The following is a 27,139-nucleotide window of genomic DNA, read 5'->3' as shown; positions in this document are numbered from 1 at the left end:
GTTCTCACCCTTTGAACTTCTGTTTGGCCACCCTGTAAGGGGACCACTAGCTCTTGTGAAAGAAGGCTGGGAGAGACCTCTTCATGAGCCTAAACAAGACATAGTGGACTATGTACTGGGCCTACGTTCAAGGATGGCAGAGTACATGGAACAGGCAAGTAAAAACCTTGAGGCCAGCCAACAGCTCCAGAGGTTTTGGTATGACCAAAAGGCTGCAATGGTTGAATTTCAACCAGGGCAGAAAGTCTGGGTTTTGGAGCCTGTGGCTCCCAGGGCACTCCAGGACAAATGGAGTGGCCCTTACCCAGTGCTAGAAAAGAAGAGTCAGGTCACCTACCTGGTGGACCTAGGCACTAGCAGGAGCCCCAAGAGGGTGATCCATGTGAACCGCCTTAAGCTCTTCCATGATAGGGCTGATGTGAATCTATTGATGGTAACAGATGAGGACCAGGAAGCTGAGAGTGAACCTCTCCCTGATCTCCTCTCATCAAACCCTAAGGATGGCTCAGTAGATGGAGTGATCTATTCAGACACCCTCTCTACCCAACAGCAATCTGACTGTAGGAAAGTCCTGCAACAGTTTGCTGAGCTCTTTTCCCTAACCCCTGGTCAGACATACCTGTGTACCCATGATGTGGACACAGGAGACAGCATGCCTGTCACAAACAACATTTTCAGACAGTCTGACCAAGTTAAAGAAAGCATCAATGTGGAAGTCCAAAAGATGCTGGAATTGGGAGTCATTGAGCACTCTGACAGCCCCTGGGCTAGCCCAGTGGTCTTAGTCCCCAAACCTCACACCAAAGATGGAAAGTGAGAAATGAGGTTTTGTGTGGACTACAGAGGACTTAATTCTGTCACCAAGACAGATGCCCATCCCATTCCAAGGGCAGACGAACTGATTGATAAATTAGGTGCTGCCAAATTCTTAAGTACCTTTGACTTAACAGCAGGGTACTGGCAAATCAAAATGGCACCTGGAGCAAAAGAAAAGACAGCATTCTCCACACCTGATGGGCATTATCAGTTCACTGTTATGCCCTTTGGTTTAAAGAATGCCCCTGCCACCTTCCAAAGGTTGGTGAATCAAGTCCTTGCTGGTTTGGAGTCCTTTAGTGCAGCTTATCTTGATGATATTGCTGTCTTTAGCTCCAGCTGGCAGGATCACCTGGTCCACCTGAAGAAGGTTTTGAAGGCTCTGCAATCAGCAGGCCTCTCTATCAAGGCATCCAAAAGCCAGATAGGGCAGGGAACTGTGGTTTACTTGGGACACCTTGTAGGTGGAGGCCAAGTTCAGCCACTCCAGCCCAAGATCCAGACTATTCTGGACTGGGCAGCTCCAAAAACCCAGACTCAAGTCAGGGCATTCCTTGGCTTGACTGGGTATTACAGGAGGTTTGTGAAGGGATATGGATCCATAGTGACAGCCCTCACAGAACTCACCTCCAAGAAAATGCCCAAGAAGGTAAACTGGACTGTAGAATGCCAACAGGCCTTTGACACCCTGAAACAAGCAATGTGCACAGCACCAGTTCTAAAAGCTCCAGATTACTCCAAGCAGTTAATTGTGCAGACAGATGCCTCTGAACATGGGATAGGGGCAGTTTTGTCCCAGACAAATGACGATGGCCTTGACCAGCCTGTTGCTTTCATTAGCAGGAGGTTACTCCCCAGGGAGCAGCGTTGGAGTGCCATTGAGAGGGAGGCCTTTGCTGTGGTTTGGTCCCTGAAGAAGCTGAGACCATACCTCTTTGGTACTCACTTTGTAGTTCAAACTGACCACAGACCTATCAGATGGCTGATGCAAATGAAAGGTGAAAATCCAAAACTGTTGAGGTGGTCCATCTCCCTACAGGGAATGGACTTTATAGTGGAACACAGACCTGGGACTGCCCATGCCAATGCAGATGGCCTTTCCAGGTTCTTCCACTTAGAAAATGAAGACTCTCTTGGGAAAGGTTAGTCTCATCCTCTTTCGTTTGGGGGGGGGGGGGGGGGTGTTGTGTAAGGAAATGCCTCCTTGGTATGGTTACCCCCTGACTTTTTGCCTTTGCTGATGCTATGTTTTAATTTGAAAGTGTGCTGAGGCCTGCTAACCAGGCCCCAGCACCAGTGTTCTTTCCCTAACCTGTACTTTTGTTTACACAATTGGCACACCCTGGCATCCAGGTAAGTCCCTTGTAACTGGTACCCCTGGTGCCAAGGGCCCTGATGCCAGGGAAGGTCTCTAAGGGCTGCAGCATATCTTATGCCACCCTGGGGACCCCTCACTCGGCACAAACACACTGCTTGCCAGCTTGTGTGTGCTGGTGAGGACAAAACGAGTAAGTCGACATGGCACTCCCCTCAGGGTGCCATGCCAACCTCACATTGCCTATGCAGTATAGATAAGTCACCCCTCTAGCAGGCCTTACAGCCCTAACGCAGGGTGCACTATACCATAGGTGAGGGCACCAGTGCATGAGCACTGTGCCCCTACAGTGTCTAAGCCAAACCTTAGACATTGTAAGTGCAGGGTAGCCATAAGAGTATATGGTCTGGGAGTCTGTCAAACACGAACTCCACAGCACCATAATGGCTGCACTGAAAACTGGGAAGTTTGGTATCAAACTTCTCGGCACAATAAATGCACACTGATGCCAGTGTACATTTTATTGTAAGATACACCCCAGAGGGCACCTTAGAGGTGCCCCCTGAAACCTTAACCAACTACCATTGTGAGCTGACTGGTTCTAGCAGCCTGCCACACTCGAGACATGTTGCTGGCCACATGGGGAGAGTGCCTTTGTCACTCTGTGGCCAGTAACAAAGCCTGCACTGGGTGGGGATGCTTATCACCTCCCCCTTGCAGGAGCTGTAACACCTGGCGGTGAGCCTCAAAGGCTCACCCCCTTTGTTCCAGCACCACAGGGCATTCCAGCTAGTTTAGTTGCCTGCCCCCTCCGGCCACGGCCCCACTTTTGGCAGCAAGGCCGGAGGAGATAATGAGAAAAACAAGGAGGAGTCACTGACCAGTCAGGACAGCCCCTAAGGCAACCTGAGCTGAAGTGATTCTGACTTTTAGGAATCCTCCATCTTGCAGATGGAGAATCCCCCCAATAGGGCTAGGAATGTGACCCCCTCCCCTTGGGAGGAGGCACAAAGAGGGTGTAGCCACCCTCAGGGCTAGTAGCCATTGGCTACTGCCCTCCCTGACCTAAACACACCCCTAAATTCTGTATTTAGGGGCTCCCCTGAACCTAGGAACTCAGATTCCTGCAACTTACGAAGAAGAGGACTGCTGAGCTGAAAAACCCCTGCAGAGAAGACGGAGACACCAACTGCTTTGGCCCCAGCCCTACCGGCCTGTCTCCCCCCTTCAGAAGAAAACTGCTCCAGCGACGCTTTCCCCAGGAACAGCGACCTCTGAATCCTCAGAGGACTGCCCTGCTTCCAAAAGACCAAAAAACTCCAGAGAACAGCGGCCCCGTTCAACAAAGACTGCAACTTTGTTTCCAGAGGAGCAGATTTAAAGACCCCTGCAATCCCCGCAAGAAGCATGAGACTTGCAACACTGCACCCGGCGACCCCGACTCGACTGGTGGAGAAACAACGCTACAGGGAGGAACCCCCGGCGAGTCCAAGACTGTGAGTAACCAAAGTTGTCCCCCCTGAGCCCCCACAGCCACGCCTGCAGAGGGAATCCCGAGGCTCCCCCTGACCGCGACTGTCTGAATCCAAAATCCCGACGCCTGGAAAAGACCCTGCACCCGCAGCCCCCAGGACCTGAAGGATCGGAACTCCAGTGCAGGAGTGACCCCCAGGAGGCCCTCTCCCTTGCCCAGGCGGTGGCTACCCCGAGGAGCCCCCCCCCCTTGCCTGCCTGCATCGCTGAAGAGACCCCTTGGTCTCTCATTGAAATCTATTGAAAACCCGACGCGTGTTTGCACACTGCACCCGGCCCCCCCGTGCTGCTGAGGGTGTACTTTCTGTGCTAACTGGTGTCCCCCCCGGTGCCCTACAAAACCCCCCTGGTCTGCCCTCCGAAGACGCGGGTACTTACCTGCTGGCAGACTGGAACCGGGGCACCCCCTTCTCCATTGAAGCCTATGTGTTTTGGGCACCACTTTGAACTCTGCACCTGACCGGCCCTGAGCTGCTGGTGTGGTAACTTTGGGGTTGCTCTGAACGGTGGGCTACCTTGGACCCCAATTTGAACCCTGTAGGTGGTTTACTTACCTGCAAGAACTAACCTTAACTTACCTCCCCCAGGAACTGTGAAAATTGCAGTGTCCACTTTTAAAATAGCTATATGTGTTTTATGTAAAAAGTATATATGCTATTGTGATTATTCAAAGTTCCTAAAGTACTTACTTGCAAATACCTTTCAAATGAGATATTACTTGTAGAATTTGAACCTGTGGTTCTTAAAATAAACTAAGAAAATATATGTTCGATGGCATCTGTCGCTGTAGATACGCATGTTTTGCAATAGCTCGCCATCTGGTGTTGGGCCGGAGTGTTAAAAGTTGTTTTTCTTCGAAGAAGTCTTTCGAGTCACGGGACCGAGTGACTCCTCCTTTTGTCTCCATTGCGCATGGGCGTCGACTCCATCTTCGATTATTTTTTTTTTCCGCCATCGGGTTCGGACGTGTTCCTGTCGCTCCGAGTTTCGGAACGGAAAGATAGCTAATTTCGGAAGATTTTCGTCGGTATTGTTGCGTTCGGGATCGGCGTAGTTAGATTCAACACCGCATCGAAGATCGAAGAGCTCCGGTGCCCTTCGGGGTAGTTTTTCGATCCCCCGTCGGGGCCTGGTCGGCCCGACCGCGTGCTGAAGAACGCCGATGGAACGGACCCCGTTCCGTTTCTGCCCCAAATGCCACAATAAATACCCCTATACAGACCAACACTTGGTCTGTAACCTGTGCCTGTCACCTGAGCACAGTGAAGACACCTGCGAGGCCTGTCGTGCGTTCCGGTCCCGAAAAACACTCCGAGACCGTCGAGCCAGAAGACTTCAGATGGCGTCCGCGCCGACAACCCACCGAAAGTTCGAGGAACAAGAAGAGGAAGCTACCTTCTCGATCCAAGAATCGGACTCCGAAGGATTCGACGATACACAAACCGTGAGTAAGACGTCGAAAACAACACAGAGGAAGATTTACAAGGCCCAGGGGACGCCACTGCCATCAGGCCATGGCTCCACCCATAAATTCGGTGACCGACCGTCGGCACCGAAAAAGGCCCAAACAGTGCCGAGATCGTCCGACTCCGGTCGAGACACCGGCACGCAGCCTTCTCGGGACCGAGAAAGTGCTGGAGACAAGCCTCGACACCGAGATGCCGGTGTGGACACGGCTCGACGCCGAGACAGCGGCACCGAAGAAGATCGACGCCGAGAGGTTTCGGCCCCGAAAAAGAAAAAAGTCACCTCGGAGCCGAAAAAACACACAGACAGGGTTTCGGTGCCGAAACAAACTGCAAGCGACCCAGCTTCAGGCTCTTATACAGAAGAGCACTCGCTAACCTCCCAAATGCAAAAGCATAGGTTTGAGGAAGAGCTACAATCAACTGATGTAGACCATACGCAAAAGCGTATTTTCATACAGCAGGGGACAGGAAAAATAAGCACCCTTCCCCCCATTAGAAGAAAGAGAAGGTTGGAGTTCCAAACTGAACAGACACCACAACCAAAAGTGGTGAAAAGAGTTACCCCACCACCCTCTCCTCCGCCCGTGATTAACGTCTCGCCAGCACAAACTCCATCACACTCCCCAGCTCACACCACCATAAGCCAGGGTGACCAAGATCAAGACGCATGGGACCTATACGACGCCCCAGTGTCAGATAACAGTCCGGAGGCATACCCTACGAAGCCATCTCCACCAGAGGACAGCACCGCGTATTCTCAAGTGGTGGCTAGAGCAGCACAATTTCACAACGTAAGCCTCCACTCAGAACAGGTCGAGGATGATTTTTTATTCAACACACTCTCCTCCACCCACAGCTCATACCAAAGCCTGCCTATGCTCCCTGGTATGCTCCGGCACGCAAAAGACATCTTTAAGGAGCCGGTCAAAAGTAGGGCTATCACACCAAGGGTGGAAAAAAAGTATAAGGCCCCTCCTACAGACCCGGTTTTCATCACTACACAGCTGACACCAGACTCTGTCGTTGTAGGAGCAGCTAGGAAAAGGGCCAACTCCCACACATCTGGAGATGCACCACCCCCAGATAAAGAAAGCCGCAAGTTCGATGCAGCTGGTAAGAGAGTCGCAGCACAAGCTGCAAACCAGTGGCGCATCGCCAACTCCCAGGCACTACTTGCGCGCTATGACAGAGCCCACTGGGAAGAGATGCAACATCTCATTGAACATCTGCCCAAGGACTTACAAAATAGGGCAAAACAAGTGGTTGAGGAGGGACAGACCATTTCCAACAACCAGATCCGCTCCTCCATGGACGCTGCAGATACAGCTGCACGGACAATTAATACATCTGTAACTATCAGAAGGCATGCATGGCTCCGAACGTCTGGATTTAAACCAGAGATTCAACAAGCAGTTCTCAATATGCCTTTTAACGAAAAAGAACTGTTCGGTCCAGAAGTGGACACATCGATTGAGAAACTCAAAAAAGATACGGACACTGCCAAAGCCATGGGCGCACTCTACTCCCCGCAGAGCAGAGGCAATTACAGCACATTCCGTAAAACACCCTTTCGAGGGGGGTTTCGGGGTCAGAGCACACAAGCCAGCACCTCACAAGCAACACCGTCCAGTTACCAGGGACAGTATAGAGGAGGTTTTTGGGGACAATATAGAGGAGGGCAATTCCCTAGGAATAGAGGAAGATTTCAGAGCCCCAAAACCCCTACTACTAAACAGTGACTCACATGTCACTCACCCCCTCCACACTACACCAGTGGGGGGAAGAATAAGTCATTATTACAAAGCATGGGAGGAAATCACTACAGACACTTGGGTTCTAGCAATTATCCAACATGGTTATTGCATAGAATTTCTACAATTCCCTCCAAACATACCACCAAAAGCACAAAATTTGACAACACACCATTCCAATCTCCTGGAGATAGAAGTGCAGGCACTATTGCAAAAGAATGCAATCGAATTAGTGCCAAACACACAAATAAACACAGGAGTTTACTCACTGTACTTTCTGATACCAAAGAAGGACAAAACGCTGAGACCAATCCTAGACCTCAGAGTAGTGAACACTTTCATCAAATCAGACCACTTTCACATGGTCACACTACAAGAAGTATTGCCATTGCTAAAACTACACGACTACATGGCAACTTTAGACCTCAAGGATGCTTATTTCCATATACCAATACACCCATCGCACAGGAAATACCTAAGGTTTGTATTCAAGGGAATACATTACCAATTCAAGGTACTGCCTTTCGGATTAACAACCGCACCAAGAGTCTTTACCAAATGTCTAGCGGTGGTCGCTGCACACATAAGAAGGCAGCAAATACATGTGTTCCCATATCTAGACGACTGGCTAATCAAGGCCCATTCGTTAATAGAGTGCTCAAATCACACAAATCATATCATACAAACCCTCTTCAAACTAGGGTTCACCGTCAATTTCACAAAATCCAAAATTCTGCCGCGCAAGGTACAACAATACCTGGGAGCCATAATAAACACATCAAAAGGAGTAGCCACTCCAAGTCCAAAAAGAATTCAAAATTTCAGCACCATCATACAACGCATGTATCCAACACAAAGGATACAAGCAAAGATGGTACTACAACTCCTAGGCATGATGTCTTCATGCATATCCATTGTCCCAAACGCAAGACTGCACATGAGGCCCTTATAACAGTGCCTAGCATCACAATGGTCACAAGCACAGGGTCACCTTCTAGATCTGGTGTTAATAGACCGCCAAACTTACCTCTCGCTTCTGTGGTGGAACAACATAAATTTAAACAAAGGGCGGCCTTTCCAAGACCCAGTGCCACAATGCGTAATAACAACAGATGCTTCCATGACCGGGTGGGGAGCACACCTCGATCAACACAGCATACAAGGACAATGGAACGTACATCAAACAAAACTGCATATAAATCACCTAGAACTTCTAGCAGTTTTTCAAGCACTAAAAGCTTTCCAACCAATAATAGTTCACAAATACATTCTCGTCAAAACAGACAACATGACAACAATGTATTATCTAAACAAGCAAGGGGGGACGCACTCCGCGCAGTTAAGCCTGCTAGCACAAAAGATTTGGCGTTGGGCAATTCACAACCAAATTCGCCTAATAGCACAATTTATACCAGGGATCCAAAATCAACTCGCAGACAATCTCTCTCGAGATCACCAACAGGTCCACGAATGGGAAATTTACCCCCAGATTCTGAACACTTATTTCAAACTCTGGGGAACACCTCAGATAGACTTGTTTGCGACAAAGGAGAACGCAAAATGCCAAAACTTCGCATCCAGATACCCACACAAACAGTCCCAAGGCAATGCCCTATGGATGAACTGGTCAGAGATATTTGCTTACGCTTTTCCTCCTCTCCCTCTCCTTCCTTACCTGGTAAACAAACTCAGTCAAAACAAACTCAAACTCATATTAATAGCACCAACTTGGGCAAGGCAACCCTGGTACACAACGCTGCTAGACCTATCAGTAGTACCCTGCATCAAATTGCCCAACAGGCCAGATCTGTTGACACAACACAACCAAAATATCAGACACCCAGATCCAGCATCGCTGAATCTAGCAATCTGGCTCCTGAAATCCTAGAATTCGGGCACTTACAACTTACCCAAGAATGTATGGAAGTCATAAAACAAGCCAGAAGGCCATCCACCAGGCACTGCTATGCAAGTAAATGGAAGAGGTTTGTTTGCTACTGCCATATTAATCAAATACAACCATTACACACAACTCCAGAACATGTAGTGGGTTACTTGCTTCACTTACAAAAATCTAACCTGGCTTTCTCTTCCATTAAAATACACCTTGCAGCAATATCTGCATACCTGCAGACTACCTATTCAACTTCCCTATATAAGATACCAGTCATTAAAGCATTCATGGAGGGCCTTAGGAGAATTATACCACCAAGAACACCACCTGTTCCTTCATGGAACCTAAATGTCCTAACTAGACTTATGGGTCCACCTTTTGAACCCATGCACTCCTGCGAAATACAGTTCCTAACCTGGAAGGTGGCATTTCTCATCGCCATTACTTCCCTAAGAAGAGTAAGCGAGATTCAGGCGTTTACAATACAGGAACCTTTTATACAACTACACAAGAATAAGGTCGTCCTAAGGACCAATCCTAAATTTTTGCCAAAGGTTATTTCACCGTTCCATCTAAATCAAACAGTGGAACTTCCAGTGTTCTTTCCACAGCCAGATCCCGTAGCTGAAAGGGCACTACATACATTAGATGTCAAAAGAGCATTGATGTATTACATTGACAGAACAAAGAACATCAGAAAGACTAAACAACTATTTATTGCATTTCAAAAACCTCATGCAGGAAACCCAATATCAAAACAAGGTATAGCCAGATGGATAGTTAAATGCATCCAAATCTGCTACCTTAAAGCTAAACGACAGCTGCCCATTACACCAAGGGCACACTCAACCAGAAAGAAAGGTGCTACCATGGCCTTTCTAGGAAACATCCCAATGCAAGAAATATGTAAGGCAGCCACATGGTCTACGCCTCACACATTCACCAAGCACTACTGTGTAGACGTGTTATCCGCACAACAAGCCACAGTAGGTCAAGCCGTATTAAGAACATTATTTCAGACTACTTCCACTCCTACAGGCTGATCCACCGCTTTTGGGGAGATAACTGCTTACTAGTCTATGCAAAACATGCGTATCTACAGCGACAGATGCCATCGAACTGAAAATGTCACTTACCCAGTGTACATCTGTTCGTGGCATCAGTCGCAGTAGATTCGCATGTGCCCACCCGCCTCCCCGGGAGCCTGTAGCAGTTTGGAAGTTACCTTCAACTATTTATATATGTATCATCTCAACCTTAAATAGGTGCATACTTAGTCACTCCATTGCATGGGCACTATTACTACAATTCAACTCCTACCTCACCCTCTGCGGGGAAAAACAATCGAAGATGGAGTCGACGCCCATGCGCAATGGAGACAAAAAGAGGAGTCACTTGGTCCCGTGACTCGAAAGACTTCTTCGAAGAAAAACAACTTCTAACACTCCGGCCCAACACCAGATGGCGAGCTATTGCAAAACATGCGAATCTACTGCGACTGATGCCACGAACAGATGTACACTGGGTAAGTGACATTTTCATTTTCTATACAAAAACCTATTGGCCTGGAACTGTCTGAGTGTGTGTTCCTCATTTATGCCTGGGTGTATGTACAACAAATGCTTCACACTACTCCTTTGATAAGCCTACTGCTCGACCACACTACCACAAAATAGAGCATTAGTATTATCTCTTTTTGCCACTATCTTACCTCTAAGGGGAACCCTTGGACTCTGTGCATATTATTCCTTTCTTTGAAATAGTGCATACAGAGCCAACTTCCTACACTTTTGGTCTATCATCTTTTCTAACATGAACAGGTATCAGCAAAAAGGAGACTTATGGCAACAAGTTAATTGTTTGCATGTCATAGGTCACTAAAGGAAAGTTGAAATCTCGACATGTTTCTACACATTCTGAACTACTGCATTTTTTGATCTACTGACTGCTTTTTGGTACATTTAATTTGCTCTAATTCTACTTGTATTCTTCATGACTGCAAATATATGTTCTGCTTCTTATGGAGAAGCAAGAATCCAATGATTTAAGTGGTTTGCTGATGGTTGATGATGTGGCAATAGATTATAAGGAATAAAATACCCCCTGGCATACGTTGAAATGGCTTTGCAGATCATCTTTGCAGGCTCATAACCTTCTAAAGGATCTTGGCAGTTGGCCTTTTTTGGGTGTATTATAGTGGTATGTTAACCCCTATTTCTTTTTTCCACCTGTAAGTGTATGTTTATATTTCATGCTGTGAATTGTAAGCAACAAGCATACACAGTCAGTAGCATCAAATATAATAAACACTCATCTGGAGTAAAAACGTGTGCTTTATTAATAAGTCTGTGCTTCTTCTGAACAATGCTATTATTTTTTAGCACTACATTTAGAAAATGATTTCATAGTGCAAACTTTTATATATTGAAAAAAAAAATTGTTATATGTCCAAGTGCTGAGTAGAGAAAAAATATTCAACAAAATTATTCTAGATAAAGGAGCATGGATTGTCAATAAATATGTAAATAAGTAAACATTTCTTTCCTTGCCACAAACAGGATGGATGGAAAATATTTTAAAATTGATAGCTATGTTTTTGTGGTTTGTGATTGTTTTTTTTTTTTTTTTAAATTAGATCATGTTATCAGATGCCTGCAAATTGCTGATTTTAGACACAATGGTTTCAATGACATGATATCTACAAACTTTACCAGTAATGCTATACAACCTCTGATTACTATAAATAGGATACAGAGAATGTGATTCTAATAAGATGCTCTTTTTCCTTTGGTACGTGCATACCGTTGATCATAATAAATTAATATACATTTGCAAGTTTATTGAACTTGCAGTTACATTCATTCAGCAATTCCCACTCAAAGGTGAAAGGAAGACGGAGGCAAACAAGTAGGAATAAAAGTAAGCGGACACCCCAGGAGCTCAAGGACAGGGCAGCCTGATCCAAGAGGGTAACAAAGACCATATCCTTAGTGAGGTCCGCTGATGAGTGGGCCAGGTCAGTAAGCCAGATGAACAAACAACATGTCTAGATATGTAAAGTCAGGGCGCATAGTAGTGTCTCAGCAGATGGCATTTCAGTCCAGCAAGTGAAGTTGTGGACCACTAAGCAGCGGGGACTGGCTAAAATAAAGTGTGTGCTAATTTTGCCTCTCTAACATTAGCATTCCCTCTGTTGCTAGGAGCTGCAATTAATTTATGAGGTAGCCCTGGTTAGGGCACATGCTCAAAATTCTGAGCTCCATGTGGGCTACCATGGACATGTTGGCACTGCTTGATTCCTCTAGCCTGTTGGACAGTAACCGGACAAATTGAGAACATATGCATTGTCTCCAACCACACCGCCTCTTTTTGGGCATCTAAGTAGCAGGTAAGTGGGTGTAGTGAAAGAACCTGATGTATACCAATTGCATTCACTGAAGGAAAGTTCTCTTTTTTGACATGGTCATCCCCACTTTTTTCCTGGTATCTGATACAGTTTTGACCCAAGTACACTAGGTTCCTGCTATCCAGGTCCCCAGTGCCAGATCTTTCCCAAAAAACTATACAGCTGTTCCCCAATTGACAATACCTTTATCACCCATGTAAGTCTCTGGTAAATGGTACCCCTGGTACCTAGAGCTTGGATTACTAAAGAGGATCCCTAAGGGCTGCAGCATGTATTGTGCCATCCTAAGGAATCACTTAGCACACTTGTGCAGACTGCCATTGCAGGCTGCGTGACATGGGGCAGAGAAAAGTGAAAACACGACACGGCACACCTCCTGTTTGTGCCATGCCTGCAGACACTGCATGCAGAATAAGTAAGTTACCCCACCACAGGCCTTACAGCTCTAAGACAGGGTGCGCTATACTATATGTAGGGGTGTAACTGCATGAGTAGATATGCCCCTGTGATGTCTAATTCTATTGCTAGGTATCGGAAGTGAACAGGGAAGCCATATTAAGGTATGTACTGGGCACTGGTCAAAATGAGTTTCCCAGCTACATAATGGCTTCAATGAAACCTATGGTGTTTTGTATCAAACACCTCGTCTTAATAAATCAATACTGATGTCAGTATTGTATTTACTATGACTTGCACACAGAGAGCACCTTAGAGGTGCCCCCTCAAAACCTACCAGCTACTAGTGTGCTGACTGACTGGTCCTGACCAGCTTGCCACCTCAGATGAGTTTCAGTCTCCCTGGTGGTGAGAGCCTACATTCTGAGGTCAGAAACAAAGCCTACTCTGGGCCAGATGTTGCCACCTCTGTCAAACAGGATGGCTATTTATCAGCATATCAAGGGAGGAGGCTTTGAAGGCCTCAGTTGCTTTTGTTATGCGACCCTGACTTTCCCAGTCAGTGGAGATGCCACCCCTCTGCCCGGGCCCATTTGGCACCAAGACAGGTGGGAAAATTAGCTAGTCAGTAGGCTTGTTCCCGATCAGAACAGTTCCACCCCTAAGGAGGGCTACATGATGTGAACACACAACTTCGAATTCCACCATCTTGGTTTTGGTGGAATTAGACACACTGGTTCAGGGTTATGCCCACTTTCCATGTCAGATAGAGGGTGTAGTCACCCTAAAGATAGGTAGCCCATTGGCTACTACCTGTCATTCCCATTAACGCCCCTAAATTGAGTATTTGTCATCCCTGATGCCAGGAACTCTGATTCGACAAATCCAGAAGATCACAAGACGAAGAAGAGCCGCGAGAAAGCGAAGACAGAAGACTTGCTGTGGACTTTTGGGGCCAAACCCTGCCTGCCTGACCAGTCTCGACAGTCGCGACAAAGTGACTCGTCCTGCAGCTGAGCACGTGCCAAGAACCCTGGTAGATTGTCAGCCCTTTGCAAATCACCACTGCTTTTGCAGCTCCCCATCCAGACCGATGCTGCAGCCTCCCAGGAAGAGATGCCTGTGCCCCAGAAGTTCAGGCTTGTCGACCCACCAAGTGTGAAGATGCCAGAATCAACCGGAAATGCACAGCACCAATACCCGGTACACTGGACCCCCTGCACTAAGCCAAACCGTATGAGTCCAATCAGGACTCCCATTGCACCGAGACCGAGCAGCCGAAAAAGGGACGTTAGCACCAGAGGGACCCACTTCTAGAGTGGTGCAGCTGCCCTGCTTTTACACCTTCAACCAGCGAGACCGACAACCGCAAGCACATTTGACACGCCCAGCTCAGCCGACCGATCTGCGCTGCACCCAAGAGCCCCAGCCCAGTTACCAGAGAACCGACTGCTTTCTTACTCCCTTGCAAACTGAGCCTCACATTGGGAGCTCCCGGGATTGTTCCCAAGTCCCCCTCTGCATCCTGTTTCCAGGTGCCTCCCCCTCTCTCCACCGACGTAGCACTCAAAGCTACCAAACTGACCAGCACCTCTGCACCCGGATGCCCCAGGCAGGTAACAAGTAATTTTTGGTGCTACTTTGGATCATGGCCCACTACGACCCTAAGTCCCAAAGGAGACCCCCAGAAACCAATTGTAAATAATTGCATGCAACATATGCCTTCTTCCCAATAGCGAAGGATTGCTGCGTAAAGACACATTTAAGTGAACATTTAACTTAACTGTAAAAATCGAGATTAAAAAATGTGCTTACTTGATAACAAAGCTCTTGGTATCAAATTTTACAGAAAAATGTGTAATTTTTCTAAATTGGTCTTGGATTTATTCTTCGAGTGTGTGTCTCATTATTGCCTCTGTGAGTACAACAGATGATTAGTACTACCCTCTAACAAGACTAAACTGCTCGCCCCACACTACCACAAAACAGAGCATTTAGTGTTATAATTTGTGCATCTGTAAACCAATAGGACTTTGCTCGGACTCTATACACAGTGTACCTCGTTTTAGTCCAGTATATAAAGAGCCTGCTTTCTACATTCACCACACCTCACCCACCGTTTAGCAGCAGTAAAATGGTGAATGTTTGCAGATTTCCTCTTGGTTCTTCTAAGAATAAAGGCGGTGGTGACATCCATCAACTTTCTACTGAGGTTTTCGGTTTATTGTTCAGCAAGTATGGACATGCAACGCACCCCATCTAGGTCAGTTTGGAACCAAAGGCTGTCTCTTAATGTTCTACAAACTAAGTTCTAGTACTATTTTTTTCCATTTGAAGGTACTCTTTAGAATATTGCCCTTAATTACACATTCCTTTAGTCACTGCTCTAAACTTGTCTGCATGACAACAGAAGCAGCATTTTGGAGCGGAGAAAGAGTCCTGCCTTACCTACAGTTGGTCCAGAATACAAGTGTGGTTTTGCTTTTTGACTTAAAGCCTGGTCATAGTTCTCTGTTCCTAGACTTCTCACATTATCTGACACTGAAAGTCAAATTTAAATTCCTAACAGTTGTGCATAAAGTAATTCACCAGTTGTCCTCAGACTTCTGCTGTCTAAATTTAAATTTACTTGGTACCTTCCTAATGTGGTGAATGTGACTAATGTTTCATGAAAAAGGGTAATTTGTCATACCACCATAAATACCACAGAGTTTGAACCGCTGTTAATTTACTGTGACAAAGCTTTCATGCAAAAAAGGGACACATATCTGAACGTTTGGTTATACATTAGGGAAGTCACACCAGTACGAGATCAGGTAAATGCAGCAGAGCTTACAAAATAAAGTGATATCTAATAATACATCAAAGAAGTTACACTAGTGAGCAGTGGTGACTGGCAACTCCGAAAGTGTAGTTGTTGGGCAAATGAGTACATGCACTGCATAATAAAATAAAAGACACTTACCTTGGATGCATCAGACGACACGTCTTCCTTGCTTTAGTCCTCTTTTTGCATCGAGACTCCAACATGGTCCCCAGCCAACTCCCTTAACCACTCCTGGCACTGCTCTCATGATGTTAACCAGCATGAGAGAAGTGCCAGGATTGGACATAGCGGCCTCTCTCGGTGCTCACAAGGGCACTGGAGGCCTGTGCTTGCTCGCAAACCAGCTGTCTAAGACAGCTGGGCTGAGAGGTTTAAATTGTGCATGTCTGGCTGGCTATCACAAGACAGCCGGCCTAAAAGACATGCACAGTTTAATCTAGTGGACGGGCAGCCCACCACTCTTCCCTGCTGCTGCCAGTCAGCAGGCCCCACCCTGTCCTGTCACTCATTTCGTGATGGAGTGATGAAAAATAAAATGGTAATAAACTTACTTTATTACCATTTTATTTTTCATCTCTGGGGACATTTTAGTTGGCGGGGAGACGCTCCTCTACTCTAATGGAGGAGCCGCCCCTGCTACTGAAAGACCAGATAAATGTACTGAATGTTACAAGGCTCTTGTGCCGAAGGTTAATCTGTTATCAGACTTTCCACAATACGGAGAAACCATATAAACATACTGAATGTACGAAGTCTCTCACTAGAAAGGGTCAGCAGATGATACATCTGGGAATTCACCCTGGTTAGAAACTGTGCAGGTGCTTTTACTGACAAGGTTTGCATTAAAAGAGCACAGTTGCGGGTACATCAGTGAAATCTCACTTGAGAGAAACTAGACACATGTTCCTAATGTATCAAAGCATTCACTACAAATGGAGGGCTAAAACAAAACAGCAAAACATACTGGTGAGCAGTCTATATAAATGTTCTCAATGTGACCATGCTTTCAGCCTAAAGTGGCGGTTGTTAGACCACAAAGAGGCTGGGACGACGACACCTTGTCTGTTTAATAAATGTGAACAGCTTTCATCGAAGAAAAACAACTGATGGCCGATTAAAGAAATCATAATAGCAAGAAACTATATGAATATTCTGAATGTGAGAAAACCTAAACTACAAAGGGCTATCTGAAGATGCACCATGAAACCCACACAGGGATGGATAATACCATATAAATGTAGTGGTTGTGATCAGATGTTCATTTAAAAGGGTCGTCTGGTGGTGCATCAGAAAAATGACACCTGCTGCAAACCATATAAATGTACTCTATGCAACTGGGTTTTCAAGGAAATGTCTCGGCTATCACGACATCAGAATGTCCATACAGCAATAAACTGTTTAAATGTACAGAATGTGACAGTTCTTTCTATGGTAATGACAGTTTACAGATACCCAGCCATGCCACACAGTATTAAGACCCTATAAATGTACTGAATGTGACAAGACGTATATTGAAAGGGTCTTTCTCAAGCCACTTTTCATGCAACACAGGACTGCCTGGCCACACTGGACCCCACGCAGCAGCTGTCCAGAGGACCAAACAACCTGGAACCGCTCCAATGCATCCTGCTCAACGCCTGATCCCTCTGCAAACATGCCACGGAAGCCTGGGACATCATCTCCACCCTCCCCCTGATGTTGCCTTCATCACCGAAACGTGGCTCAACCCCTCTTTAGACCCAAACATCGTCCCCGTAACCCCCGAAAGCTACAAGATGACACACTGAGACCACACCAACAAACCTGGTGGGGAATTGTCATCATCTTCAAGCAACGAAATCATCCAATGCACCGTCACCTATGACAACCCCACAACTCTCATGGAACACCTTAACTTCCAACTAAAGACAGACTCTAAGACCACGATAAGGGGCACCCTTGTATACAGATCAGCAGGCCCCTGACGGCTTTCTGTGACACCATCTCTAACCTCATTGCCCCCTGAGCCATCAACTCCTACCACTACGTCCTCTTCGGTGATCTCAATTTCCATGTAGAAGACCCCTACAATGCCAACTCCAACACCCTTCTAGGGAACCTGAACAGCATTTGCCTCACCCAACCGATCACCAAACCCTTGCAGGAGGCCAGACACACATTCAATGCCATCTTCACCGCCAGCAACAGAATCAAATTCAGCCATGTCTCAGATCTCACCTGGACCGACCATGTCATCGTTCACCTCACCATCTCCAATGCTCGGCACACCATCACCAAACATCATAGCTCCTCCCACCGCAGCTGAAGCAAGATACCCGAGATACAGTGGACACAGGCCCTGAGGCCCACCCAAACCGAAGCTTGATCAGATCTTGACCAAGCTGCCCAGAATTTCTCTGCATGGATCACCAACTGCACCGATAGAATTGCACAGTTGAAACCAGCAAAAACTAACAAAACCACAAAACACGCCAGCTGGAACACCCCTGAGCTCAGAACCATTAAGCACAACTGCTACAGTCTCCAGAAATAATGGCGCACCACAAGGAATTCTTCCAGCAGACCCCCTCACAAAACAGCCCTCTGCAGCTACCATCTGTGCATCAAGGAAGCTAAGAAAGCAGCCATCACAGACACTGTGGGCAACCACATGAAGGAGCCCTTCAGAATAGTCAAGGAATTATCTAACCTGACAGCTACAGAGAACACCATCCACCCCTCCCAACAACTCTGCATCACCATTGCAGACTACTTCCACAGCAAGATTGCCACCATCTACAACAATTGTGACCCGCAGCTCACAACCTCAACCAACCAGAGCACATCAGCCGAATTATCACCGACTGGTCTCTGCTTACCACTCGGACCATCACGGCCATTATGTCTTCCATCCACTCCTGGGCACCCACTGATCCCAGCCCCACCATCTCTTCAACCTTTGAACCAACCCAATCAGCACAGAACCCACCAGCATCATCAACTCCTCTATCTCCACGCAACCTTCCTGGGTAAATGGAAACATGCAGAGGTCAGACCCCTTCTAAAGAAATCCTACGCTGACCCCAACGATCTAAAAAATTATCGACCGAGCTCCCTGCTCCCTTACCTGGCCATAGTACTCAAGAAAGCCATCAACCAACAACTCACTGAATATCTGGAATAAAACCACTTACCTGATATCTCACAGTCGGGAGTCTGTGCCAACCACAGCACTGAGACTGCGCTAATCGCTGCCACAGACAACATCTGATCTCTCATTAACCATGGAGAAACTGTGACCCTGATCCTTCCCGACCTCTCTGCTGCATTTGACACTGTCTCCCACCACACTTTCATTGACAGACTCCACAGCATTGGCATATGGCAAAACGCCCTCAAGTAGATCGCCTCTTTCCACACATCTCGCACACAGAGCATCTGGCTGCCTCCCTTCACCTCCGAACCCAAGGAGATAATATGCAGCGTATCCCAAAGTTCATCCTTCAGCCCCATTCTGTTCAATGCTTTCAAGACCCCCCTCGCAGACGTCGTCAGATCCCATGGACTCAACATAATCTCCTACGCTGACGACACTGCACTAATCCCCTCAGTCGCCAAAACCAACTTACACAACGCCATGACCAACATAGCCAAATGGATTAAGGACAACTGCCTCAAACTCAACTCCGACAAGACAGAAGTACTAATCTTCGGTAAGGTCTCTTCCGTTTGGGATCACAGCTGGTCGCCAGAGGAGCTTGACCCAACACCCATGCCAACAAACCATGCATGCAACCTAGCGAACTGACCATAAAACAACAAGTCAACGCAGTCGCCTCCTCCTGCTTCCACACCCTTCGCATGCTCCCCAGAATCCTCAAATACTTGTTTAAAGTTCCTACCCACTTTACTTACTGAAGTACTGTGGAGGGCTGAGGTTTGCCTCTTTTGCTGTGTTTGAGTAACATAACACTGTGGAGGATCTTCATTGTCTCTTGTTGTACTTCTGTCTTTGGTACATACACTCTTGTTTTACTGTAGTAATAGACTTAATTTTTGCAATTTGGAATGGCTGCTAGGTAAAAGTGACCCAGTAATCAAATTAATATTTAATGGCAAGCTGTGTATTTGAATATTTTTATATATATAGTTTTACTGATTATTCACACCTCCATAGGGATGTTTTGTGAATCCACCTGTTTATTTTGTTCTCTAGGATAACTTTCCCAGTGAGGACTGGGAAAGGAAAGAAACGAAAGGAAGAAGATGAAGAAGAAAGCGATGAAGTTGGCACACTCATTGTAGAACCACATGTCATCCCAAATCGAGGTCCTTATCCCTATAATCAGCCCAAACGGTATGAAAGCACTAGATGAAGATACAACTAAGAAACAATGTTTGTTTGAGTTTATGTGAAGAAAGAACATTGACAGCTTCATTGTGTAAATTACATCAAAGCACTTTGTAAAAGTTCTTTGAATAAATGGCGGTTTTCCAAAAGGGCAAAAGTTCTGGTTGACAAGGAATATGGAGGATTTTCAGAAACTTCTTTTGGAGTGGGTTACATTATTTCTTAAAAAGGTGAGCTATATAACCTAACCTCTGGTCTTAGGATCCGTGGAAATTCAGAGGCCTATTCAGGGGGTCCACATCTGTGTTGCCAATCTCAATATTAAGACATTAAAATTAATACGGCTTGTACAAATAAAGAAGCAAAAATGAAAATGTGAACACTTTTTCAATATTTGTGAATCAAATATTTTTTTATAATTGAGCATTTGTTTGGTGTTTACGTGTTTTGTATTTATTATGTATTGTTTTGAAGTTCAAATGATAGGAATGGCTCAAGCCGGGAGTCCCCAGATTTTAAAAATAACTCGGTGAGGGTCCCCGGATTCCAGTAACGGTTCAAGTGGGTGCCCATGGCAGAAAAAGGTTAATAACCGCTGACCTACACAGTTGCTTCAGTTTTTGCCTGTACAAGGAGACAATCTCTCCAACTCTTATAAGTAGGAGAAAAACACTTGTGCTTTTCCAAGTGACATCTGTTGAGTGCAATGTGTTAAACAAAATTTGAACCAGACTTCTGCCTCTTTTTGCGCAACAAAGACTGGATGTCACTCAGCAGATTATTTGCATTCAGATATGTGGGACGCTTAGCAAAAGTTATTAACTTGTTACAGTTGTTTTTCATTTGAGGTATTTTCATTGATTGTATAAGCAGCAGATTATCTTTAGTTGCCCAAGATTGTATAAGCAGCAGATTATCTTTAGTTGTCCAAGATTGAAAAGCAGAATTTCATTAAAACCATTATAAGCTCTTAACATTTCATAAGCAGTAAGCTTAAAAAGGTAACATTGTGTTTTTAAATAGTGCAAACTAATATGAAAATGTAGTATAGTAATACCAAAGCCAAGGGCATCCAAGCTGTTGATAAATTGTAACAAAAAGACACTAACTTTTAATTGAGGGCGTACAAGCAGCAGATAAGGAGACACCATTGTTTGATAACAAGAGAGTGTTGTGAACATTGTTTATCAGAATACTGTAGAAGCGTAAGCACATGTGCTGAGACTTGAACTGTGGGCTTTTAAAGACTTCCACCTTTCATAAAGTAGATCTTGCAATAAATTGGGGGGTTTGTCTGAAACATTAAAAGAGGCTGAACCCCTAGGATAGCAGTACAGGAGATGTTATCCACAGTCGGTTAGGGTTGTGATAGACCCTAATGTGATGAGAAGCTGTCGTGGAGCCCCATCAAGAGAGTAAGAATAGAATGCAAAGGTATGGTTGGAGGGAGGTGGGATATCAGTGTTCATGTTAAGATTCCTCCCACCCCATTCTGTACCAGTATGAAAGGTCATAATGTCATTAACAATGAGAAATTCGTAGTGGAATAGATTCTTGTTACTGAGAGGATTGTGTTCCTCAGTCTGAAACAACTCTGATCTGTCCTTTCATAGGACTTGAAATGACTGTCACATGTCCTCAATCTGTACCTGGTATGATGCCTACTACAGTGGCAAGATTTCTCTTCATAGGTTGGGCCCTATTTGCTTAGGCTTTGGAGCTTCTGTGAAGGCTTCACCTTCAAAGTTGAGGAAATTGATGTTGAATCTGAAATTGATGGCATTTAGCAGCGCTACATGACATCAGTGATGATGATCATCATGCCTCAATGTCACTCAGCAGTAAATCCTCAGTCGGTGGAAGAGACCTCTGTTTCAAAGGGTGCTTCAGGGCTGAACAAGCAGCTGGTGAGGTTCTTGACATTAAATGCTGGTGATGGTCTTATTTCTTGGAGAGACCCTACTGAGTGCTCAATTGGGTTCCATCCAGTTCTGAGGCCTCTTCTGCCCCTTTTACTGCAAAGAAAGGGTCCCTCCGATAGAAGGTTCTTTTCTTTTTCGACATAGGAGTTTGCCCTCTGACCTTCATTCTTCTCTTGGAATCTATTGACATAGATCACACACTTCCACATAAAAAATATCTTTCTAAGACTTCCTAACAACACAGGAAACCCACTAGTAAAAGAGAGCGTTGCAGTGGTTGAAATAGCAGTTGACGAGAGGTACTCCTCTGCTGATAAAGGAAAAACAAAAATAAACTTCAGAAGCAAAACAGTTCTTAGCTCATGGCTTAAAAGATTAAGTGAAGCGCAATAATGCACAGCTACCTTTTAGGGATCCTTTCTGTACAGAGTGGGAAACGGAACTGTCCTATCTAGTATTGCTATTAATTCTGAGAAAGCGAAACCTCTATATTCTACAAGGAAGCAGGGTAATAGTTCTCCTTTCATGCTTTTTTTATTGTTATATGGGGCTTTTCAGTTAAATCAATCTTTGGGGTTTCGTTAAGTATGTAATTGGTTGTCTTTTAATGAAAGACAGAAAATAAAAATGTTCATCCTATGGTAACGTTTTCATTATGAAATAAATGTAAAGAATGAAAGTGTGGTCTGTAGGTGAAGATATTCTAATGTATATGAACATTAAAGATGATGGCAAAGTAGAGGACCAGTGTGCAGCATCTTTGGGATGCAGGCGTTGATCTGTTGTTCAGTAAAATCTCTAGATTTTTTGTTTTATTAGTAGTGGTGTAGCAGTTGCTTTAAAAGAAAAACAATCCTGGTGGAGAGTTAATTCGAAATAATGCTGTTGGTGAGGTGGTTCACTGCAGTACGGCCAAGATTCACATACTTAGCGCTGCAAATGCAAATAATGGACTGCACTTTTCACAGTTGCCATTGTGCCAGTTTCACCATTGCTAACTCCATGTTCCCTTATGCTGCTATTAGCCTTCTATCTAATCTAACTTTTTTTTATTTATTTTAAACATTTTTCTTTCCAGGAACACCATTCCATTTACCCCCACCCAGACAGAGGCAATTCGAGCTGGCATGCAGCCTGGACTTACCATGGTAAGTGTGGACTTCAACCCCCAGTTAGCCATTGATTTAGCTTTAGATAGAAGTGGGGGACAAAGTAGAAATAGATTTGTCTTTTGCCTTCATATGAACATAATGAGATTAATCAGTCAAATTTAGAGGCCGCAATAAAGCTGAGGAAGTATTCTTTGTTGCATGATATCAGTAATATCAGTCTTCTGCAACATATCACTCTGTTTGTTTGAGATCATGCTTTAAGATACAAGGTGAAAGTTATGCGCAGGGTTCTGCTTTCCTGTGCTCTGTCACACTGTGTCCTTTTGTGGGTGCCATTGGAGGAAAGTTTAGGACTGTGGTTTTCTACTGATTTGCTCCAACTGTAACAGAAATGTAACACCTATCCTCTAGCTTTATAATTTGTTAATCGTGCCTGTATGAGGCATTTGTATTTGAGATGTTTATTAATGTTTATGTACATCAAGACAGTATAGAACCTCTACAGAAATAGCAACATTGCCTCGTGATTCATACTGTACCCATATTCTGCAACAATCACAAAACTGCAATAGCAGGAGTCTGTAGGGCAGAAATAAGTCTCATTAGCATACCTGTATTTAATATCTCATGGATGCTATAAATTAACAGTGAGGTGTGCTTACCGAGCATGTGACAGTCATATTGCAATGACATGAGGACTATTTTACATCAGATCTAAGTGCAGAACGAAACATTATAGGGCTAGTTATTACTGATGCTGTTTTAGTTTGTTTAGATGAGGAGTAACTGGCTTCAGAGACCTGCCTTTAAGGAACGAGCAGCATCCTTTTCTCAAAGACACTAGTGCACTAACAGGGTTTCGCTTGAACCTCTGTTTAACACTTCCATGGCTCATCCATTTAATCTCTCCCTGAGCACATGGAACATTAGAGGGATGCACACCACACACAGATGCTACAGAAACTATTTTCAACTTATAAATAGAAGGAAGTACACATGGGTGTACTACAAGAAACCCACAATGCATCGTCAGAAGGGACTGGGCTTTCAGAAATGCTGGGGTAGTCAGGTTTCCTCCACCAGTTACTCTGCGTATGCTAGGGGGTCATTGAATTGGTTCTGGATGAGGATCCCTTTTCATCCAGCTATTGTAGTGCTAGAAAAGGAGGGCAGATATTTCTTAGTAGAAGGGAGACTGGATGGAGAACCAGGGCTGCTGGGGGTCTATCTATGCCCTTTATACTGATCAGTGTTTTTTTCTGACTGTGCTGTTGGCACAACTGGTGAAGTGGGTGTACTTGGATCGTGGGTCAGGACCTCAGTTGTGTACTTGACATCAAGGTGGGTAGATCACACCAACCCCATCCCGTAAACCTGATGCCCATAAAGCTAGTACACTCTCCCGATGGCTCGAACACTGTTCTTTGATTGATGTATAGAGGTTGCGAAATCCAACCTGATTGGATGTATTGAGTCTGTGAAAACTACCTTTGGTTCATGCAGCTATCTCTTTATAAGAGAGTGTTCTAAGTTATATCAAAAACAGAGTAGGGGAGTTTGTTAGTGTAGGAAAGAACATCTTTTTTTTCTGATCACCCCTGTTGTCCTGGCCCCAGTGCATGGGCGCTGCCCCCCTCACCATCCTCCCTCCCCCAAAGTATATGTCCAATTGACTAATACCTGATTGGGTTATTTAACTTCTGCAGGAAGCTGGCTATTCATGTTATGTGTTGCGTGTAATCGAACACTATGCAAATAGTCCAGGGGACCCTTATTGGTTTATAGCGGTTAAAATAATAATCCCAAATGCTGTCTTTTGTGGTAGTGTGGGCAAGCAGTTTAGCCTTATCAGAGAGTAGTGCTAAGCATTTGTTGAACACCCAGTTGGAGGCTGGCCTGGTTTGTAGTGGGTACCTAAGGTACTTTCACCTTATAACAGGTCCAGTTAGACCTTATTAGTGAAATGTAGGCAGTGTCTAGCAGCATAGGCTGTCTAGACGTATCTGAAGCAGAGCAGCCACGGCTGAACAAGGCGACATGCAAAGCTCCTGCAATACCACTAAACACATTACTTGTACACAATAAAAGACAATACTCAGTGTTACCAAAAATAAAGGTACTTTATTTTAGAGACACAAGGCCAAAAATATCTTAGAGGCGATACTCCTTCTGGAGGTAAGTATTATACACAATATATGCACTAGTAACCAAAATCAGGTAAGTAAACAGTCATAGAATAGTGCAAACAGGGAAGTACAATAGATTGCAATGGGCTTAGGGGCAACACAAACCATATATTAAAATAGTGGAATGCAAATGTTGAATTTCCCCCTAGGCAAGTGTAGTGTGTAGAGGGGCGCTGGGAGTGTTTGAAAACACCAAAGGTAAGTAAAGTACCCCACCCCAGAGCCCAGGAAAGCAGGAGTAAAGTACAGCAAGTTTCATCAGAACACACTACAAGTCATGATGAAGAATTATGCAAGAACCAAACAACAACCAATGGATTCCTGGACCTGAAGACCTGTGGAGAGAGGAGTCCAAGTCCAGAAGTCGAAGAAGAGTCCAGGAAGAACAGGAGCCCCTGCCAACCTGGAAGAAGGTGCAAAAGTGGATTTTCCGGTTGGAAGAAAACTACAGAAATCCACCACAGAAGATAGCTGTGGGTTCCTGCTTGGTGCAAGACATGTCCCAAGTTGAGCTGTTGGATGCAGGCTGTTTGCGTTGCTGGATTCCACCAACAAGCCTTGGTTCAAGCAAGTACGCTGTTTGCATCAAAGAGGAGCTGCCTGGACTCAGGAGAGACCTGGGGGTCTCAACTCGGACTGAGGAGACAGAGGGGGCTCGCAGCACTTCAAAGAGCCCTCAGAAGACCAGGCAGCTCCCACAGGAGTCCCAGAACACGCGGACAAAGGAGATGCAAAGTGCGGTCGTCGCAATACTACACTGGACGATCCCACGCCACCGGAGAACAACTCAGGGAAATGTGCATCGCAGGACGGAGTGCTGGGGACCTGGGCTACACTGTGCACGAAGAACGGAACACACAGAAGCCCAAGGAGCTGCAGAAGATGCAGTGCACAGAGGTACTGTCGTGGCACGGGGAGGCAAGCTCTTACCTCCATCAAATTTGGGCAGCTGGAGCTATGGACAGTCTGAGTCCCTTCAGTCCACCATCTTTGTTACAAGGATCACGGCAGTCGACAGGAGATGAGTCCCAGAGAACCGGTTGTCGTCGCTGAGAGGTGCCTGCTGAAGCAGGGAAGTGACTCCGTCACTCCGCGGGAGATTCCTTTGGTGTAGGCAGGCAGTTCTTAGAGTGTGCACACCTTGAAATCTGTTGCAAATGCTGGCTGGAGCTGGAGTGAAGTTGCAGGTCACAGGAGTCATCCTGGATACTTTGTTCCAGTTACAGCTGTACCAGGAGCAGTCTGCGGTTGGTCCGATGGTCAGAAGCTGAAGCAGAGGATGCAGAGGAGTCCTGGAGGAATCTTGCAAACCAAATCTGAGGAAACACCTAGAGGAGAGACCTTAAACAGCCCTGAGAGGGGGATTGGCTACCTACCCAGGTATGTGCCTATCAGGAGGGGTCTCTGATGTCACCTGCTGCCACTGGTCACTCTGAGGTCTCCAGAGGGTCCCCACACCTTGGAATTCAAGATGGCTAATGCCAGGGACACACTGGAGGAGCTCTGGGCACCACCCATGGGTTGGTGATGAACAAGGGAGTGGTCACTCCCCTTTCCTTTGCCCTGTTTCGCGCCAGAGCAGGGACTGGGGGGTCCCTGAACCGGTGTAGACTAGATTATGCAAGGGGAGGGCATTGTTTGTGCCCTCAAAGCATTTCCAGAGGCTCTGGGAGGATACCCCTCCCACACCTGTAACACCTATTTCCAATGGGAGAGGGTGTAACACCCCTCTTGTAAAGGAAATGCATGCCTTCCTGGGATTGAGCTGCTCAATCCCCAGGAGGGCAGAAACCGGTCTGTGCGGTGGCAGCAGCTGGGGCTGCAGTGGAAACCTAAGAGAGCTGGTTTGGCAGTACCAGGAGCCCATTGTGGAGCCCCCAGGTTGCATGGGATTGATCCCCCCCAATACTACCAGATTTGGATTGGGGGGTCAGTTCCATAATCTTAGACACCTCACATGGCTGTATTCGGAGTTATGATTGTGAAGCTACATATATGTATTGACATATATGTACTGCACGATTATAATGGTGTCCCCACACTCACGATGTCCGAAGAATTGTCCCTGGACAACGTGGGGGCACCTTTGCTAGTGCAAGGGTGCCCTCACACACAGTAACTTTGTACCTAGCCTTCAGTAAATGAAGGTTAGACATATAGGTGACTTATAAGTTACTTAGTG

At 45.7% G+C, this 27,139-nt stretch overlaps 1 protein-coding gene across 1 annotated transcript in view; it reads left to right on the top strand.

Moving 5' to 3' along the window:
- The window catches only part of AQR (aquarius intron-binding spliceosomal factor), a 576,085-nt gene that overhangs the window by 274,615 nt on the left and 274,331 nt on the right, over positions 1 to 27,139 (top strand). Inside the window, exons 21-22 of the mRNA XM_069208869.1 lie at positions 19,603 to 19,743; positions 22,738 to 22,807. Coding sequence (XP_069064970.1) covers positions 19,603 to 19,743; positions 22,738 to 22,807 — 211 coding nt within the window. The remainder of the gene's footprint in view (positions 1 to 19,602; positions 19,744 to 22,737; positions 22,808 to 27,139) is intronic.

The sequence above is a fragment of the Pleurodeles waltl genome, chromosome 9 (assembly GCF_031143425.1).
Source record: "Pleurodeles waltl isolate 20211129_DDA chromosome 9, aPleWal1.hap1.20221129, whole genome shotgun sequence".
NCBI lineage: Eukaryota > Metazoa > Chordata > Amphibia > Caudata > Salamandridae > Pleurodeles > Pleurodeles waltl.
Note: the sequence above shows the minus strand (reverse complement) of the source record. Positions and strands in the feature narration are given on the sequence as shown.